The 21,628-nt window shown below is 28.6% G+C and overlaps 1 protein-coding gene across 1 annotated transcript in view; it reads left to right on the top strand.

Moving 5' to 3' along the window:
* The first annotated feature begins 12,596 nt into the window (after positions 1-12,596).
* The window catches only part of LOC129959267 (uncharacterized), a 50,081-nt gene continuing 41,049 nt past the window's right edge, over positions 12,597-21,628 (top strand). The window contains exons 1-3 of the mRNA XM_056072090.1: positions 12,597-12,659; positions 13,178-13,233; positions 19,837-19,904. Of these exons, the coding sequence (XP_055928065.1) occupies positions 13,199-13,233; positions 19,837-19,904 (103 nt within the window). The 5' untranslated portion in view covers positions 12,597-12,659; positions 13,178-13,198. The remainder of the gene's footprint in view (positions 12,660-13,177; positions 13,234-19,836; positions 19,905-21,628) is intronic.

Raw genomic sequence — 21,628 nt, 5'->3', positions numbered from 1 at the left:
AAGAGAGAACAAGAATGAAAGAATAAATGGGTTATAAGCAAAAATTAAAAAAATATATATTAGGAAAGGAAGAGTAAGATTCGAGGAAGAGACATAACAATGGAGATTATACAAGAAGTTTATATAAAGGTATGAAAATACTTATCCTGCACAACAACAACATCCAAGGTTCTGAAGAAGATAAAATTTGAATTCAGTTCCTGGAGACATTTTGAAAAATCAACTTTCCTTTCAAATTCAAATTTTGGGACTAAATAAAGAATGTGAAATATTTTTGAAATTTCTGTGATATTATGAGATAAATTAAAAGTAAATGACAACATATCTTACTCTAAAACCATTGTCGAAATGAGATCTGAATGAGGCCTCGAATGTGTAAAATATGAAGTATCACAATTTTTTAGATATCTTTGAGAGCATTTTAGTGATATTATCATTTGCTCTTTCTTTGTAAACTGTAATTGGCAATAGCTTTTCATTAACGATCAGAATGTATGGTGACTTTTAATTCAAGTTAGAACTGATGTAGAATTCCTTTTTTGTAAATATAATTCAATTCATGCACTTTTTATGACTAAATTGTGTATTTTTTAAAACAATTTTAATATATATTACACTATAATCTGCTATTGAGAAGAAAGTAATTAATCTTTTACTGATATTTAAGAACAGTTGTAATTAAATGAGAATGATCTTTTTAAGTGTTACAAGAACTCATAAACAACTTTTGAAGAAATTACAGATAATATTGATTTATTTAAAGAAATAATATTTGTTTTCGAGTTTTGTTATTCTGGACCACAATAGAGAAATTTTAAAATATCTATTTAAAAATAATTTATTTTACTTGTACCGAAATTTTCTTTATCGTTTCGAAAATATCAATTAACACTACATCTTCAGAAAGATTTTTTCCAAGACAGAAAATAATAAAATACTTTAGATCTTACATTAATCAAGAAAAATTTACCTCCTAAGCCATTTTATCCAAAAAATCTTAAATAACTAATAAATTAAACTATGATGATTATATGGAAATACTATATGATATATGATTAATACTATATGATTATGGCATTCATGGAATTTTCCCATAAAAGATTTTGAGAAAATGAATAAAAAAACACACAAAATGTCCTTATTTACGTAAATTTATACAACTATGATTTTAATTTATTTATTAGATACTATTTCTGTGCTTAAAATATCAGCCTCATAAAAAATTTAATTATTTAAAATGTTCATGTATTCCTCAAGTCTTAATAATATCAATGCCATGAACAAGAAAATGTAATAAGTTATTGTTTTGTTACATTAAATTTGTTTCAAGGCCCCATAAGTGAAATTTTCACAACACTCTGTTTTTGTTAGTGTCGGCAACAACTAACTTCTAATATATATAATTGCCTTTCATGTTATATTTGAAAAATAAAAAGCAATCTAACTAACTACTATTAATCAAAACGAATTTTACTAAAGCTTGTCAAATAAATGTAACACAACACTACAGCAAATTCAGATACACAAAACATGTGTATGACAGCAAGTTGTTTCTATGCAGATCAACATCTAATAGCAGTTGTATCACATTCACTCATGAAAAAGTATAATGTTCATACATAAAGTTTTCGAGTTCGAGTCTGCTTTCATATAATTTATCCCATACTTCTAATCTAATCATTCTAGTACCACGGCCATCAGTTTTTTGTTGTTTAATCCTTGTTCTTGTACTTTGAAACAACTTTTTATCTTATTATTTACAAAATGAATCAGTCTTATGGAAAACAAAGAAAACTTTAACTTATTACATGAAAAAAAAATACATAAATTATTACTGAAGATTAACAAAAACATTAATTACCATAATTGTCAGTTCGAATTTTCAGTCACAGTAACCGTACAACAACCCAAGTGTCTATCTAACACTAATCTTGATACCCTCCCCAAAAAATAGCACTAGGAATACCAAATTAAGATAGCAAAAATTAGAAAGAACATATTTTGAATTAGGAGCTTCATTTAATTCAGAATCAATATCATGAATAATGATTATTATTCATTTATCTGACATTCCAATATATAAGAGAATGTTGGATAATGAGACTCTACAGAGCATGTATTAATAATAAAAAAAACATTTCCACTATATAATACAGTTAAAACTGTATCTTTTCTCGAAACTGTGCATTATTTATATTAACATCCCATTTTTAAAGTACAGGAGCTATTTTGAAATGCCCTAGACCTCATAATTCTAAAATGTGGTTAGATGACAAGGATGATGTACAAGCTAGAACCTCTTCGCTAAACTTTTACATCATACTAACATTCCAAATTGCTCAAGCAGATTTAAAGTCCTCCAGAACTGCTTACCTCATTTCTATAGATTAGAGGGTTTCAACACCGAAATACTCTGGCTCCAAACCTTAACCATCAAGTCAAATGATCACTGAATTAATCAGTGAAACTAATAAAATATTGAATAAAATGCAATTTGCTTTTCTAATGTTGTTAGTTTACATTAAATAAAATTAAAAACCTTTATTAAACTTGTATATAACCTGTATTATACATTAAACTTGTATTTCTATATATAATTAAATTCATTAAAAAATAATTACCTTAACAATGAAAGCTGTTGCTTAATAATAAAATGCTGGCATCATTTCCATGAAATCAAACGTGATTTGAAAGTGAAAATTTAATTTCTCTGATGAAATACAGTCGATTAAAAAAGTACAAGAGCAAAATACCATATAACAGGATTTTATTATAATATATATCTTAAAAATATAAAAGAAAAAAGAAAGTACATTGCATATTCAAAATTGCATATATTAAAAATATAAATGAAAAAGTATATTGCATATTCAAAAACACAAATCATAGTCACTAAAACAATATTCATATATAAATACAACTATTATTACAATTTATAGTAAAAGAAATCAAGACTTTATAACCTCTTGTAGGTCATTAGATACGAACTCGATTAATTTAGCACAAATTAATTTGCTGCTTTTTACTCACTCTTTGATCAGATATTTCCTTAACTCCAGTAAGTTAGAAATATTGTGTCCATCGATTTTTTTTTTTTTTTTTTTGCTGCAAATAAATCCACACATGTTTAAAGAATTTGAGATCTTGACTATAGGCAAGAGTCTTAATGACACCAGAACAGGATCCATAATTTGCAGATATCAGCAGTATGTTTTTGGTCATTATTCTAGTAGAACATAAAAAATTTTGAGATTCCCAAATTGGTCACACTCTATTGTAAAGTGCTATTGAGAATGTCAAGGTAGACATATTTATTCATTGTACCTTTATAATGTCTAAGTTCCCCACATCAGAGCTTGCTATGCAACCACAGACTAATTGAATGCTATATCCATATTTTACAATAGATTGAAAAAATTTCATACATAAGGTTGCATTTGGCGTGCACCAACCAAACTGTATCTTTGTCATTCAATCCGGAAATGTTATATTTGCCTTCATTTACCAAAAATGATTTTCCCAAAATTCTGTTGACTGTTTTATATATATTTTAACACATGCCAATCTAGCTTTTTGATTTGTTTTGCTAATGTAGGGCTTTCTATGAGGCATTTTGTCATGATACTTATCATTTCTTAAAATATTTATGACAGTTTATGTATTTCCAGAACCTACTTTTACATTTCAGAGTCAATTTTACAGAGGCATGATCTTTGCTTATTTTCAACACCATTTGTTTTCTTGAACCAATGAATAATATTAAAAATAGTAGACTTACTGATGTTCAAGATTTGTTTTATACAAAAAATTTATTTTCCCTATAACTTATTATCAGTGTGCGCAGATCAACCAAAATATTAGTCAATGTTCCATATGCAACCTTTTTTATGGATACTTTAAAATTATAATCTAAAAGAGTGGTAGTAAATTAAATTTTGTTGGTGCTCTCTAAATTTCTTAAATGCTCATTTCAAAAGTGCCCAGTATTTTTTTGACACTTGCTTGCCCTCAAATACTATTTTAAAGGTTAAATCAAGATTTAATATTAACAAAATTTAATAGTAGATTAAATTTTAGAATATTAATTCTAAAATAGTCAATTTTCTTTATGTAGTCTACAGGGTATTACAGAATTCGAAAGACAAATTCAGAGGATTGATAGCAGGAGGATAAAGAATACCATACAACATAGGGTCCCAAACGACGTTTAGTACGTGAAAATCGCAAAAACATAGGGAGTCGGACAACTGTTGGAAACTGTAAAAAATAAATAATAATAAAAAAAATAACAAATGGTGTTTCAACAATGAATTTTTTTTTTAAGTGAAAGTACATTTTAAAAAGTTTTTTTGCATGTTGGTAACATGCGGATTTGATGATTTAGGAGGTCGTAAATTATTGAAAACGGAAAAGTAGTTTAGAACCCGTATTATCAAAAACATTAAAACTTGAAGAAAAATAAAAGCTTTAAAATGTAAGGAATTTTATATAAGCGTGTAGTGAGAGAACTGGGGAGTTTGAAAGATATTCAAGCTAAACTAAAATGGGAACCAGAAAACATCGCACCAACATCAGTACCGATATTCGCAGACAGCATTGTCAAATTCGAAAGACAAATTCAGAGCAAACATAATAGGTATTAAGTAGATGAAAAATTACCATAAAACATAGGGTCGCAGGTAATATTTATTCAGTGAAAATCTCAAATCAGACGCTGAAAAGATAATGAGTCTGGCGAAGAGAATAGCCATATGAATGCGAGGATTAGGAACAAGTTAATCGAAAATAAGCCTTCTCGTATGTAAATTTTTCATGCGTTCGAGAAAAATAAAAGCAGCGAGTAGGTATTCATTAATGAGCATTGCAGAATTGATGGTCGTTAAACTTCCTTCGCAAACAACAAGTCAGATATCACAAATATAACTAAAATGTGCTGGTGCTCTATCATGCATTAATCACATTTTCTGGCGTACAATTGTCGGTGTTTGCTACAGTAAATACGGTGGAACATGCTGGAAAGAAACGAGGTACCTTGTGCCGCTGAGGCTTTCAGGCAGAAGATACGGTACAAATAGATTTCCCAGATGTTAATATCAAACTTGTGTTGTACGTTCGACGATGTGGGAATATTCGAATGACCAAATGTTCACTTTGTTCGTGTTGAAGACACCTTCTTTTGTAAATCAGGCTTCATCCGAGAATAAAACTCTAATAGAAAAGTGTGCATCATCCGGAGTGGCATCAAGCATCCAGAGAGCGAACTCCACCCAATTTGCGATTTTCATTGAAAAGCATGATCTGCGACCTAATGTTTTCTGGTTCTTTTTAATCTACTTAATGCCTATTATCCTTGCTCTGAATTTGTCTTCCGAATTTGACAACTCTCTCTACGAAAATCGGTACTGATGTTGCAGCGATGTTTTCTGGTTCCCAGTTCAGTTTTTCAAGGATATCTTTAAAACTCCCCAGTTCTCACACTACACGCTTATATAAAATTCCTGACATTGGAAACTTGGAAAGAAGGCTGTCAGTTCAGGCGCCGTCCTCGTTATCTGACCGCGACTAAGCATTACGAGGTCCGTCCCAAAATAGCCTTAGCGTTGCTTTAAAATGGGACGTTAATATAATTATACTAAATTAAAACTATGAGACTCTTGCGATTTAATTTCTCTGACATCCATTTTTAGAAAAAAATATGGTTATATTGCATTCTAATTTATAGTATATAGATAGAAACACAGATTGTGTCATGGTAAATGAACAAGCGCATGCACTATATCAGAAGCTATGTAAAATGAATGTCGAAACAAAAGTCTTATAAAAGAAACTTTTTAGAAATAAATAATAAATAAAAAATATTCGATCTTTTCGCCAAATATCGATTTTTCAGCATAGTCCCCTACCTAAAATATTTGTTAAATAAGGATTGCAAAAACGAGCAGGAATTCAGAGGTTGTTTCGAATCCGAGGAAAATATGTGCGCGTGCTTAACAAAATTTGCTATAGTTCGGAAGCGAACAATATAGAATGCGGAAAAGATACAATGATGTTGTTTCTTAAGAAGGCGTTAGAATATATTTTGTAAATATATGTACAAATTCATTATTTTATGTAAGATATGAAAAATGCTCTTATGAAAAATGGATTGTTTAAACATTAGATCTCCCATGTATTTATTTTTCAAAATATATTTAAGCTTAAAAAACTAATGCATTTTAATAAGAAACAATTATATCTTGAATATGAATTCCCCTATCTTCATTTTTAGGCATGCGTTCTTATGGTTAAGTAATTTTTAATTAAAAATTAGTGCAAGCTAATATTACTCCCAAAAAATGAGTTTTATTCCCTCAGTTGCATGCATTAGTTTTTCTTAACCCCTTCGTATAAATAACGAGTCTGACTCGTGTATGAAATTACTAAATTTTAAATTTGCAATTAAGTGAAAATATTAAGTAATTTAAGATGCAATAATCACTTGAAAACGCATCATTACCTCATATGCCCTTATATTATTCTTGGGATTAAAATAAAAATTGTCGAGATCTGCCATCTAATAAAGAAATAAGTAAAAGCGTATGTCAAGGGGTTAATGTGCTGTATATAAATATTCTATGAATAACTATTTTAGTCATCAAGACATCTTTAACCAGTCTATTAAAAATTTAGAAGCATCTGAAATTATATAGTTTTTGCCACGAATAGCAATTGAAAGAAAAAAAAAAACAACAACAAACTATAGTTCTCCAATTACATAATCATAATATTGAATGTAGAGTCTGAAGAAGTTAGGTAGTAATTTATTTAACAAATTTAGTGCATACTTGGATAAACTCTTTTAATGTAGCTAAAAAGCTACCATACCACATTTTTTTTATCAACAATTGCCGTCGGTAATATTTTTTAATGTAATAATTGCACACTGACAAATTAGATTGGAAAAGAAAACAAATATTTTACTGTTAAATAAACTTAATTTACAGTTATGCAATTTATTTACTCCATGATTTATAATGAATTCACATAATTTGGCTACAGAAAAGTAACTCTTTTTAGCACGCATATGCATTAGAGTGTCAAAAGAAAATAGTGTTTTATTAAATTTAGTTTAACCGTTAACTAGATTATAGTCAGACAATTTTCATAGTGAAATGAATAAAATAAATTTACCAATTCGTTACCGAGGAAGAAACAATTAGATGAATAAGATGGTGATTGATTTTAGAACCTGAATTCGGATGATGAATAATGGAAAACAACTCTATCGTCCTCTTCATGACTAATATAAAAGCATTTTCTCTAATAATTTCACTGACAGGTAATCGAAGTGTTCGATGAAAACGACCCCCCCCCCCAATTTATAAAATCTTAGCCGAAGGACAAAGATTAGTCAGGAAAAATATGACGTCTTATTCACTAGCATGCTTATTAATTATTCTGCTAAATAAAATAAAAATTATATACTAAATGAGCATTATAGTATTTAAATCAGATGACTGAGAATTTGGACGTAACATCAACCGCCGCATTGAATTCTCAGACGACTGGTCAAAATTTTTTTGGCAAAATACGACATGGCTTGTATCTTATTCACATGCCGCCTTGTCGGTTATATTGCAAAAACTAGTGCAAATTAAAAGCTTGATAAATGACATTTGAATCAAATGTCTGAAAATCTGTGGATATAGTCTTCGACATTCATAATATTCAATTAAGAGTTGGCCACCCCCAAAATTGTCGGCAGAATGCGATATCTTATTCACTTATCAGATATACTGCCAAAACTAGTGCAAATTGTAAACTAAATGAAAGACATTTCAATCAAATGTCTGAAACTTAACTCTTCGACACTCACCTCATTGAGTTCATAGCCGGCCGAACAAAAATTACCAGCAAAATGAGCATATCACCTTATCGATAGCTTATTTACTTGTTACCTTATCGGTTATATTGCCAAAAGTAGTACAAATTATAAGGTGAATGAACGACATATGACTTAGATGTCCGAAAATTTGCGAACTTAATGTATTTAACATCCAGTTCTTAGTCGGTCTAGCAAAAAGTGTCCGCAAAATACGGGATATTATTGACCTACCACCCTATCGATTATTTTGCCAAATATAATGAAAACACTTTAGCCGTTTCTTGGATATTTCGACTGTTTACAATAAATTAACTTTGAAGTGTTTTTAAATAACCATATTCGATAATGCGCCTCTCTCTACAACCGTCCTGAAGCGGTAAACACTTTTGCCGACAAAACTCTCAATCGCTCGCCGACGGGGGGGGGGCAAGAGGCTACCGATTGCCCCCCTGATATCGCTGCCTCTGTCCTGATGTATTCCTTGTTTGTTACGTAGAAACCTTTTTGTTAAGGATCAAAAACCCTCGATATTCTACGTATGAATATTTACATCGTTTGGGGAAAAATGATTGGAATGGTTAATTTGTTAGTGACCAAAATCTTCGTTATTAGAGAGAGCGCTTCTATAAGCACGCCACTCTTCTGTTATTATTGTAGTCCCAGGAAGAACATATTCATCTAAATTCTCAGCATTGTTTTAGCATTTCTATTGGTTACAGTCACAAGAAACGACTTTTTACTTGGCCCGCTCGATACCTCCAAATACCATTGCCCTGTAGTTACCCGACCTCTATTATACTTTCTTTTCTTAAAGACTTTTGTCTAACTCGATGATTTTTGGCCTTCCATCTTCAGTCAGGCCACCCTGCCTGTCATTATTACTTATTATGTAACGTACTATTATGTCTCTTATTTTTTCACTATATTCTCCGACTGTTTTTCTGCTGATATCTGTCTCATACGCCATATCTGAAAATATGCCACGTTTAATATATTTGTATATAATAATGACAACTTGTTTTAGGCTATGTTTAAAGCCATTAATAAAGGAATCCGATCTAATCGATCGGGAAGCGTTGCAAGGTTTCTTACAGTTCCAAGTAAACCCATCAACATATTTGTTTGTTTCACGAGAACCAAACGTGGATTACAAACGCATCGCTTGAACCTCATTTCATTTGCCAATAAACTAGCACGGGCCAGGAAAATAATCTGACTATTTGCATTAAAAAAAACATTTATATTATTTTCATTGATTTTATATAAATATATATATGTTCTTTTGCGTATCTTTCGTCTTCTTTTATAATTTGAACTTGTGAAACTTTTACCATTTTTTGGGAGGTAATTTTTTTTTCCAATGCGGGTTTAAAACTGCCACATACCTTTTAATTCGCCGGTCCGATGGAAAGTAAAAGAAATATTTATTTTATATCCATCTTCTTTTCTACTTTGTTAAATATCATTATTTTTTCTTTTTTTCAAAGGACTGATGATCTTTTTACTTTTTCTATTTTTGTTCTACAAAACATAAATCGACAAAAATATCAAGCACTGTCAGCTTTCAATCGGTAAAGTGTTAAAAGCGGAAGTTCTTTGTTAGTTATTGCTATAGACTGGCGCCAACAAGCGTTATCTCTTTTTCGGAAGCAAACATATGTGAATCCATTACAGATGAATTAAATCTCACATGTGGCAGACTGCGCATTTTAAACTCCAGACAGCGGCTTTTCTTATGACGCGCGTTTTAATATTTTTGATTGCGTATGGAAAGAATACGGGCATATAGCATCATTGTGAATAGTGGTGAAAGTATTAAAAGTATAGCGTAGTTAGGCTAGTGCTTGTTTGGGTTATTCGTAAAATATTTCAACCCCAAAATGTCTACTAAAAAACGTAAAGTTGATTTGGAGTGCCGTGCTTTTAATAATGAATGGTCCTGAAAATATTTTTTTTTACAGTTGTTAAAGATAAACCAGTGTGTCTCATCTGCAATGAAACTCTAGCAGTCTTCAAAGAATATAACATTTGTCGTCAATTTACATCTAAGCATAAGAATTCCAATTACGATGAAATGTCCGAATCAGAAAGAAAAAAAAAAGTTGAAAGTCTTTTTAAAAGATAATCAGGCCAACAAAATGTTTTCAAGAAGGTAAACACTATCCAAGAAGCAGCTACACATGCAAGTTACATTGTAGTATACAATATTGCTAAAAATAATAAAGCTCTGAGTGATGGGGAGTTTGTTAAACAATGCATGTTCCAAGTTTGTGATGTTTTATGTCCAGACAAGAAAAATAATTTTGAGACTGTAAGCTTATCTCGAAAAACGGTGACTTCTAGAATCGAAACCATCGATAAAAATTTGACATCACAATTATAGTCAAAGATGGGTTACTTTAAATTTTGCTTTATACATAACTATGGATGAAAGCACTGATATAAATGATACTGCTCAATTAGTATTGTTTATAAGAGGTGTCGATGAGAACTTTGAAATTACTGAGGAACTGGCGTGCATGCGTTCTTTAAAGGGAACTACAACGGGACGTGATATTTTTCGTGAATTTCAGGAAGGGCTTTTAATTATGAAAGTGCCTATAACAAATATATGTAATATTAGGACCGATGGAGCACCAAAAATGACAGGGAAAAAATCCGGATCTCTTGGACTCTTTAATCAAAACTATCCCGGGAACAATGTTGTTTTTCTACATTGTGTTATACATCAAGATGCTCTGTGTAAATCTGCATTGAATATGACACCAATGTTTGATGCAGTCGTGAAGCTTGTAAACAATATTCGATCCCGTAGGATTACTCACAGGCAATTTCGAGATTGTCTTCAGTCCGTGCAATCTGAATACTCTGATGTACTGTATTACACGAAAGTAAGGTAGTGCAAGACGTGTTTCCGAGCGAGTTTGGCAGCTGAAAGACGAAATTGCATCGTTCTTCCATGAGAAACAGTGTTCTGCGGAGTGCGCAATGTTAGAAGATACAGAAAGTCTTCCGGACTTTGAATTTTTCACAGAACTTCTTTGTCATATGAACAACTTGAATGTCAAGATGCAAGGGAAAAATCAATTTATCGACGATATCTGGGCCCATCTCAAAGCTTTTAAACTAAAACAATCTGTTTGCTGGGCAACTAGCTAAGAACGACTTTTCTCATTTCTCGAGGTTAAATTCAATACCCTCAGTAAATAAAGAAAAGCTTAAGAATTATGAAGACTGTTTAAAAAAACTGCATTTTGAGTTCGAGCCTAGATTTCAAGATTTCAGTGCCATTCAAACAGAATTGGATATTTTTTCCATGCCTTTAAACGTAAATTGTGAAGCAGTGAGCTCAGCTATGCAGCTTGAATTAATTGAGTTGCAATCTAACAATCATCTCAAGCAGTTGTTTCTAAATATGCAAAAGTTAGAGTTTTACAAATCTTTATGGAAAGTAAATTTTCCAAATTTAATATCTCACGCGAAGAAAATCAGAGCTATGTTTGCTTCATCTTATATATGTGAACAAGTGTTTTCATCTATGAACCTTAGAAAGAATAATTTCAGCAGTAGACTGGCAGATGAGCATTTAGCCTCGTTCCTTAGAATCAGTACATCTCACTTCGAACCTCAATATAAGGAACTTTTAAAAATAAAATAGAATTTCATTCATCTCTTTAACATATTTAAATTGTAGTACTTGTATATTGTTTTTCTAATTTTCAAAAATTTATCTTGGCCCACCACTTTTTTTTTTTTTTCGATTTTTGGTTCGCTAATGAAAAAGTTTGCCCATCCCTGCCCTAGATCATCAAATCCGCATGTTACCAGCATAAAAAAAGAAAAGAAAAAAAAATTAAGAATGTGCTTTCACTTAAACAACAATTATAGTTAAAACTCCATTTATTATTTTTTTAATTAATTTTTTACAGTTTCCAACAATTCTCGGACTCTATATTTTTGCGATTTTCACCTACTAAACGTTGTTTGGGACCCTATGTTGTATGGTGATTCTTTATCTTCTTGATGCCTATTATCCCTCCTATGATTTTGTCGGTCGAATTCGGCAACACCCTGTATATCAAATATTAAAGCATTTCATAATTAATTTTGTTTTTGTTTTAATGAGACTATATTCTTATAAATAGTTTTGCATGTTATGCATGCCATATGTTCCGATACTTTGAATAATTGAACATGTTAGACAAGTATTTTTAAAAAATTCTTATAACAAGATTAAAAATAATCTCGAGAATTATTTAACAGCAATAAATAAAATGTGTAGTTTTTAAAAATTATTTATAAATTCATTCTGCCAAATATTATTAAATATCAGTTGAAGGGAAAATTTATATATTAAGTGACAAACCGCTGATTATACGAAGAACAGAATGACACACAACCGCGAAAAAGGTATGAAACTGAACACAAATCTATCAAAATAAAAAAATGCTTTGGAGTAATTCCTATTAACAGAAGGGAGGCTATACATATATTTTCGAATTTCAGAGGTTTCAGCATTACTAATCTGTTGGAATACATAAAGGGAAAAAAATAAATAAATAAATAAAATTATATATATATATATATATATATATATATAAAGCAATTTTTGCCAACACTTCTTTTTTTTCTCCATAAAATCTATTTCCGCAAACCCGTTTTCGGATCCTGGTCCCGGAACTCATCGGTCTTTTCAAGACCTGCCAAAACCGTTCACTTAGTCACTAGAGGTCTTCGGAACCGTCGCTGAGTGAACGCATAACGAGACATCCTTATTCAAATTTAAATTAGGAAGGTAAGAAATTTTCAATTTCCTATTAGCATTATGTAAAAAAATTACTTTTTTATTTATCTTCCATAAAATGCTGAAAACTTATTTCCGCATATCTATTATAAAATAAGAATTTAATATCATTAAAAAAGATATTACAGTTTTTAATTTCGATTCCGGTTGGCGATATCTTAATAGATATTCTAAATATCTCTAAGGGAAAAATAATTATATTTTAGTCATCTTCCATAAAATGCTGCATGATTAATTCACTATTGAATGATAGAAAACAGAGAAATAATGTCAGACAAAGAAGTAATTAAAATAAAATTAATCGATTATAAATATGTAAACAAACTGTATTGGAACAAGCAAAAATATTGTTCAATATCTTTAATTATATACAGTAAAGCATTATTAATTATTAATAAGACATTATTATTTTAATATTTATAACAAATTTAAGCAATATTAAAATACTTTATATGTGAGTTTCTTTTTTAAAAAAATATTGAGATCTATATTGATGTTGCTTTTCACAGTGCTAAACAACTGGAAATCAGATGGCACCTAAGAAAAGAAAATCGGATTCATCCAGGTATTTAATGTCATTCTGTTTGCATTATTTCAATTTAATATTGATATAAATATTTTGTATGGGCAACAAAGTACCATTTATACATCTTTCAAGGGACTGATGTAAAACATCATAATAAAAAATGGTATAGTTAAAAATTTCAATGAATAATTTTGATTACTACAAATTTAATACAATTAAAGTATATTTATGTGGGAATAATGATTTTTAAGTTATTCTTAGAACTAGCATATTACTATATAATATTAAAAACGATAATTATTTAACTCTTTAAAACGCCCCCTTTTTTAGTCATGGTATATTAAAATATTTTAGGACTAATATTGGTTTAAGAAAAGTAATTCATTTAGCTTAATAGATAAATTTAATTTGCTTAATTAATTATTTTGGTTAATTAATCATTAGGACACACCATTTTGTGTGAGATAAACAATTAAAGCTTCTAAATTTTTATTTTATTGAAAAATCTGTCAGAACTTTTGCCAACCTATATAATTTGACACAAATATTGATGAATTAGTGGTAAGCATGTTTCCCACACCACCAGAAAGGGTTAAAGTTATACAATTATCATAAAAGCGAGAAAAAGCAATATTTATAGTATATTTTGTGTCTTAATTACACATTTCTTTTTTTATATAAAGTTTTGTGCATGCATGTAGGCATTCAATTAAAAAAATTTCTTTAACATGTTGAAGAAATTGATTAAATATGTAACTAATGTTGTAAATATTAAACAGAACATTTAGAATCAAACAGCGTTCATTGCACCATTTTTACAAAATAAATAAGTTCAGTTTTTCAGTGGAGTTTATAAAATCTGTGCAGGAAGATGGAATAATTTTTCATTCTCTCTCTCACCTCTAATTCGTGCCAAATAAATTGACTTCTATTAATTCATTAAAAATTCCAACACCCCATGAATTAAGAAGTAATGATTGAGACAAAAAATGTGCAAATTTTAAGAATAGGAAATCTGACAAAGTTGATTATTTGAAATAAGAAAAATAAAGTAGTTTTCTATTACATTGCTTATCAATGAATCCGGACTGTGATGGAATATCAAAAACAAGAAATTTATAAACAATATTTTATGGTCTATATTTTCTATTTTCCACATCAATCTCCAGGCACAAAAATATCAACTTTGATATGTAGTATCAAAATTATTAATCTCTACCAGTTTTTGGGCTTAATTAGTTAACGGGAGGAATACATTCTTAATTTTCTTCATTATTCAACACAAAACACATTATAAAGTAAATGTTACTACAGTAGAATACTCCTGCTAGCTTGATTTCATAACCTCCTAAATATCATCTGATGATAAAAAGAAATTTTGAAAATATATGACTTGAAATTCAATTAAAAAAATCAGTTTTAATATATATATATATATATATATATGTATGTATATTCAAGTCAAAAAAATTTACTAAAAAAAGATTATAATTGAAACAAAATATATTTAAAATAGTTACTTATAAGGTAAAAGATGAAAAGTCTTCATGCTATAGCGCAATAAATTTTGTTACACAAGCTTTGAAAAAGGTCATCCAAATCACAGTGGGATTGAGGTATTGGTGGCATTATTACATACAACTTTGATAATTTTTTTTCACAAATTTATGCATGTAATGAATTCATAAGCTATTTGTTTCGGTGTTTGTCCTTGTCTGGCCAAGAATGTGAAGTTTATATTGCATTAAAGGAAGCTGCAGTATTTATTAGAATTTTTCTAACATTTAATCTGACATTGTTTTCAAAATAAGATTCAATGGAATTAATCTCTTCATTAGTATATTAATTCAAATTTTCACTATTGTAACGAATGAAGAATTAATCACTGTTGTCTTTAAATTTTAAGGGCAGATAATTTTTTAATAAATAAATATGATGAAACAAAAAGACTGCAATAGAATTTTTGCGATTATTTATGATTTTAAAATGTATCTATGTAAATAAAAGAGAAGCTTTTAAATAGTTTGAACAGTTTAGAGTTGGAATAGACTGAACACATTTTTCTCAAACATTGCTTATAAATATTATGAAGCATAAGGACATTATTTATTAGAGAAGATTTAGGAAAAATTGATGAAATGGTTAATTTTTATGAGTTAAAAATATTGTTACCATACATGGTACAGATTAATTTATCTTTAGTCTCGTCTTTCCATTTTAATGAAAATATTTTATGTTTCAAAACTGTTTATTTGCCTATGAGATGCTACTCACAATACTTTATTAAATTTTGTTTCATTCTTAAAAATTATCAATGATTTCTGTAAAAATTAATTTTAGCAGGTTTTAAGGTACCAGGCTTTGGTATTGCCCTTATTTTTATAACACACTATGAAATTTAAAATTCAATATTTTGAATAATAATAGAATATTTTTCTCTGGCTTTTAACAATGAAAAAAAACCCCTATGAAACTGAGTATTTGATGAAACAGTGAAAGCAATTTGAATTTCATTATAACAATGAAATATATTAATCCTCTTGCTGTGTATCCCGAGATTTCCATGGTCAACGTAGAAGTAGCAAAATTTGCGCAACCGATGATTTTCATGGTTTTGAGCCTATTTTTATTTAAAGAATTACACAGCAAGACAATTAATGAAAATGTAGAAAAAATATACATTTTTAAAGGAAAGCTAAAAATCTGGGGGAAATTTGCCAAAATAAGTAGGTAATATTAATTTTTTTTTATTTAAGTGTTAAAAGCAGTTTTCTATAATTATCAAAAAATCTGTTAGAAACCTAAATACTCATGGCATTCTCCACCTTGCACAGAAGATATGTATAGCATAAAAACATTCGCTGTTTTGTTCATTTAATAAAAAATGTTGCAAGAAACTTTTTTGATATACTTTCTGTGGGAGCGAGGCTTACATTGTCTTATGTTATTAAATATAAACAATGCCAGTCTTGTGACAGAGCGGATTTGAATTAAACATAGTTTTGAATGCAAGTAATTTAGTAAATAAATTTTTATAAAAATTCAAAGAAAACATGAATATGAATGTAAAATATAGAAGAATTTTATACTGATATAAATTAAAACTTATTTTATGCTACCCGACATACCTAGTGTTATTAGAAATTATATAATTTCATGAAATTTTTAGTGAAGTAACAAACATCTGATTGCAATCTTTCCCCTTCAGTTTCTTGATTTGAGGAAAATTTAGCAAAACCAATGTTACAATTATCACACATTAAATCAATTCTCTATAGTTATATAGCATATATTTTATATTGGAGAAAAAATATATTTATACTCTGTTCCACCCTAACTTGGCAGTAGAGTATATTCTAGGCATGCCGAATCACAGTCGTTGTCAGGGGAACTGGGTTACTGTAAACTACATTGTTACTAGAAATGCAGATTGCTGGCGAAACTTTATCTCGCAAATTTTTCGCCAAATAGTAAATATTTATTTACTTTATTATCATTTTAAATCAGAGAATTAATTTTTTTCCTTATTTTGTCCAATATTATTGATACATTATTTTAATAAATTATTAAAATTATTTCATTTCGTTTCACCGTTTTCCAAAAGAAAATCCCAAATCTTTCAGTATTCTGTAAAGCATAATTCGGCTAATGTTTTTCGAAAAGATATCTGTATCATCGTTCACATCTTTTAAAACTTTATCTAATGTTGGGATCTCATTTCTCCGAAAAAAAGCATGGATTTTTCGTCAAATACAGGATAATGTAAAATCATCATATTAAATATGATGATTTTACATTATCCTGTATTTGACGAAAAATCCATGCTTTAAGTCTTTCCATGGTTACTTAAAGGACTGGATGCCTTTATTTCTTTTCTCAAACGGAAAACTGTTCTTAGCGAAACACTTGTAAGATGCGAAACTTTATCGACGATTTGGTTCATAGAATCTTGAGGGTTTTCTTCTCGGAATCGAGAATAAATATTTAATATGTTTCTGCGTGCTGCACTTTTTGTTGGTTTCAATCGGCGTGCACAGAGCAGTCTGTGATAACACTTTTTCAGACATTTTAGCAGTGAATAGAAATGATGAATTGAATAAATATTCAACAATCGAAACTAATAACTACTAATGTGATTAACAGTATCAAAAATATCAGCTGGTAAAAAAGCAAGAATAAAAATGTACGAGTTTTGATAATAACGGTTGTGAACTGAATGAAGCAAAGTTGGCGGAAACGTACAAGAAACACGCGCCAAATATTTGACCTTGATGACCAGTTCTAGTCAAAGTGGAATTCATTATGTCAATCGCTTGGTTTTATTCGTTCGCTTTATTTACAAAATACTTAACAGATAAGCACTTTTAACTTGAGAATAATTTTAAATAATTTCTAATAAAAAAAGGATTTCTGTAATTTATGATATTATTTGATAAATTTCTACGCATTTTTGCTATTTTAAAGTCAAAATGGATGGGGAACTCTTTTCCAACGCGGAGCGTCACATTTTCTGCCTTTTACAATATTGCCAAGTTAGGGTGAAATAGAGTATGGTATTATCAGTCCACAGTATATTAATATACATACAAATACAGTACCAGACTGGGTCAGAAAATAGTTGTTATGAAAAATCAAATGAACAACAACAAAAAAAAAAAAAGTAAGTACTGAGGTTATTGCTGGAAAATAGGTATTAGTAACAGGTGCTTTAAAAAAAATAACATTTAAAGTCTGTTGAAATGAAAAAATAATAGTTCAATGATGATCAGCTACTTCTTTTATGAATCCAAAAGGTGATAATAGAGTTAATATGCTTAATTAAAACAACCACATTCTTATTTTTATAAAATGGCACAAAGAAACAGAGAGGTATAATATTTATAAAAATATTTTATGTTGCTGGTATCTTAAATTTTATTATAATTATGAAATGTAATTTTATAAAAAGACCACTATTCTAGTTCATTGAATTTCTCAAACCATATTCTGTTTGACATTAAATACGAAAAATAGGAACAATCTCGTTTAATTTATTCCAGGTGAAAGCCACAAGTGCAAATGAAAAAACTTAAAATATATGAAATACTAAATGGATTTATTTTCTCAGTGAAAATTCTAATAACTTATAAAAAGTGGTATTTTTGTTAAAATGTAATCTAACATAAAAAGGCTATGTAAAAGAAAAAGAATAACTGAACATTATATGCGTAACATTTAATATAAAAATATCATTCTTGAAAACAGTTGATAAAACCATCATGTCTTCATTGATAAACTCAAATGCAAAGCACAATGATTTTCAATAATTCTTCAACAGGAGAGAACCCACTAACCTCTTGTTATTGAATCAACTATGTACTAAAAAGCTTGAGGAAATGATTTTCTTTTTATGCACAATAATACAAGGGCACACAAAACTCAGCAAATAGAAAATATTTCAGATATCAAGCAGATTTCTCAAATAACTATACTACTAATAATAATACAGCTAAATAACAGAAATGTGCACCTTTTTCTGAGGCTCCACCACATTTGAAGTCATAGCTAAGTCAAGAATGACATTTATTGCCACAAGGTATGAGTAAGAATCTCATTTCCAAAATGCAGCTGCGCAAAGTTGCTACAATCTTTATCATTTGGATGATTTGATTTTTTAAAAAAAATTTATAAAGGACACAAACAGATGAGATTGAGTTAAAAGACTTTCTGTCCTGTTCTATATTTAAGCTTCAATTTTTTTAGAGCAGATACTGAGTAAAAAATAGATTATCATGTATACATTTTTTATCAACTTTATTTCCAAACTTTCTCTTTTTCTATGATGAATTCAGATTCGATATTAATATTCAATAGTACTATTCATGATAAAAAAATTGTTATAATGAACATCAATATAAGAAAGGCATGTTTGTCATTTCTATACATGGTTAGTATACCAAATATTACTAAATATTTCATTATCATAACATATTTTTGTTTAATAATAGTTATATGTGTAACTGCATAAGTAGTAATGCTTCCTAAAATTTAATAATATTTCACTTTGATTTGCTTTTTTAAATTACCTCTATTATTGCTGATGTGCTTCAAATACTGAAATTTAAATATCACACAAAATCAAATTTCATAATCATTGATTTTTTTCATATAAAAAATTTTTAGATTTTAATAGTTAGTAAATAATAATTTCTTATATAAATTTAATCATTTTTATTATTGTATTATATAAGAAAGTTATAAACTTGATCATTTTTATTTTTATTATTGTTTATTATCAGTGATAGCAACAAAAGTTTTTTTTAATAATTCCTAAAACAGAGAACAGAAAGAAAGAAAAAATCACTTTATTACTGATAATAGCAATGAATGATATAATACACACAAACAAACTAAACTGCTTAGATTTTTAAATGACTCTTGAAAAACAACATACAGGAAAACATGCGATTTATGATAATTAAATCTTAAGTACAAATGCTATTTTTTTCCAAAATATGATTTTTAAAGGAAAATTTTAAATTTCTTCTATAATGAATTTAAGTATTCTATTATCCAGTCCGATGCACATTCTATATGAATTTATGGATTAATTAGAGCTATATAAGAAATACTAAATAATATAAAATGTGCATTTTTTTATAGGAATCAATCAAAAAATGTGAAAAGGACGAGAAAATTCAAGGAAAAATCTTCGGAAGTAAAAACTTCTGGTAAGTTCAAAAAAATTTATTATTATTTTAATGTCCTAATTTTCATCTAAAAATTAACAATTTGCTTATAATATTCAATCTAATTTAACACAACTTTATCTTTTTTAAATATTTTTTTTTTTAGTTAAGTGATATTTAGATGATATTAAATCAATAAACTAGAATTAGTGTGTAAAATATTTAAAAAAATATAAACTATTTAAAAGTTATTAACATCAAAATACATTTATACTTGAATTAATAAATAGTTTTAAAGAATTCTATAATTAACATCATATTGGAAGAGGAATATTTGTTTCTATTAACCTAATACTAGGTGTATAATTTAACAATAAAAATAACTTGTATTAATTTATTTTATACCATGAAATACTTTTCGAGTATTCGAATTATTTAAGAGGAAATTGAACTAAAGTATTACCATATCATCTAAGATTAATATAACAATACTTGATAATTTAAAATTTTTTGAAAATTTTACTTAAAAAAATCATTTTGAATTTTAGTGAAATAATCAACAACTGTAACTTACGGTTTAACTTAAAATCTATATGCAGAACTTAAGACTTCATGATTCATATATAAGAAAATATATTTGTTAACCCATTCCTATTAAAATATTAACACATTTCTCTAATTACAGATATTTTTAAATAATACTTGCACTTCTTTGAATCCTTCATTTTTTTTTCATAAATATATTTTTTAACACGGTTTAAAAACAAAAGATTCAATGCATAATTTCCACACACACACACACACACAAAAAAAAAAAAAAAAAAAAAAACCCGCGCTAAAATGACACCTAAATTTTTGAGTAAACAGTTAAAGTAGCAGTTAATTTCAAAGTTTGAGCTTTATATTCCTGCAGGGCCAATAAATTCTAGTATTATGATAAAGTTTGTCCTTTTGTTATAACTACAGACATCTACTTTATTTAAAAATTCTTTTGCAGAAAACTCGACCTCTTATTTTCAATGAAGATTTCAGAGTTAATTTCAATTTTCGTTTTAATAATTGTTTCGTGGAAATAAAATTTCTTAAAAATAAATTTTTTAAATAAAAGAAAGCCATTAAATAGAGAACTAATAAAATAGATCTCGTATGATAAACAAGAAACTTAAAATTTACAAAAACTTAACAAATTTAAAATTACAACAAACTCAAAATTTATTAGTTATCCGAAGGGCTCCAATAGCTTACATTGTCAGATACGAGAATAAATGTTCACCATTTTCTTTAGTCAAGTTAACTTATAAAAAAAACCAAAACAAGCTTAAATTACAAAAGCTTTTGCCGCTCAAAACAAAACTAAAAGAAAATAATACTATGCTAGTTAAGTGGCTACATATATAGGTGATTGTACTTAACATACTTCAACCTTTTGATTACACAAATTTTATCAAAACAATTTTTTAACTATGCTAAAATTTAACCTTAAAGTCCATTAACGTTCCCTTAAAAGTCAATTTTTGAAAGCTCAAAGTCCTTAAATCTCAAACGGCAACTTTTTAGCTCGCCCACTTCTGGCAATTATCTCCTTTAATATCTCTTGAAGAATTGTAGGGATTTATTTTCCCTGTGTGACATCTGTCTTTTTAGGACTTACTTCGGATTCTGGTTCTATTTCTAATGAATATAAGAGTTGAATCAGTCTTAGAACCTCTTCATTCGATGCCCTAACTTTAACTAGTCTGACGTTATTATCCCCCCCCCCCCTGGAT

This window comes from Argiope bruennichi, chromosome X1 (genome assembly GCF_947563725.1).
Source record: "Argiope bruennichi chromosome X1, qqArgBrue1.1, whole genome shotgun sequence".
Classification (NCBI taxonomy): Eukaryota; Metazoa; Arthropoda; class Arachnida; order Araneae; family Araneidae; genus Argiope; species Argiope bruennichi.
Note: the sequence above shows the minus strand (reverse complement) of the source record. Positions and strands in the feature narration are given on the sequence as shown.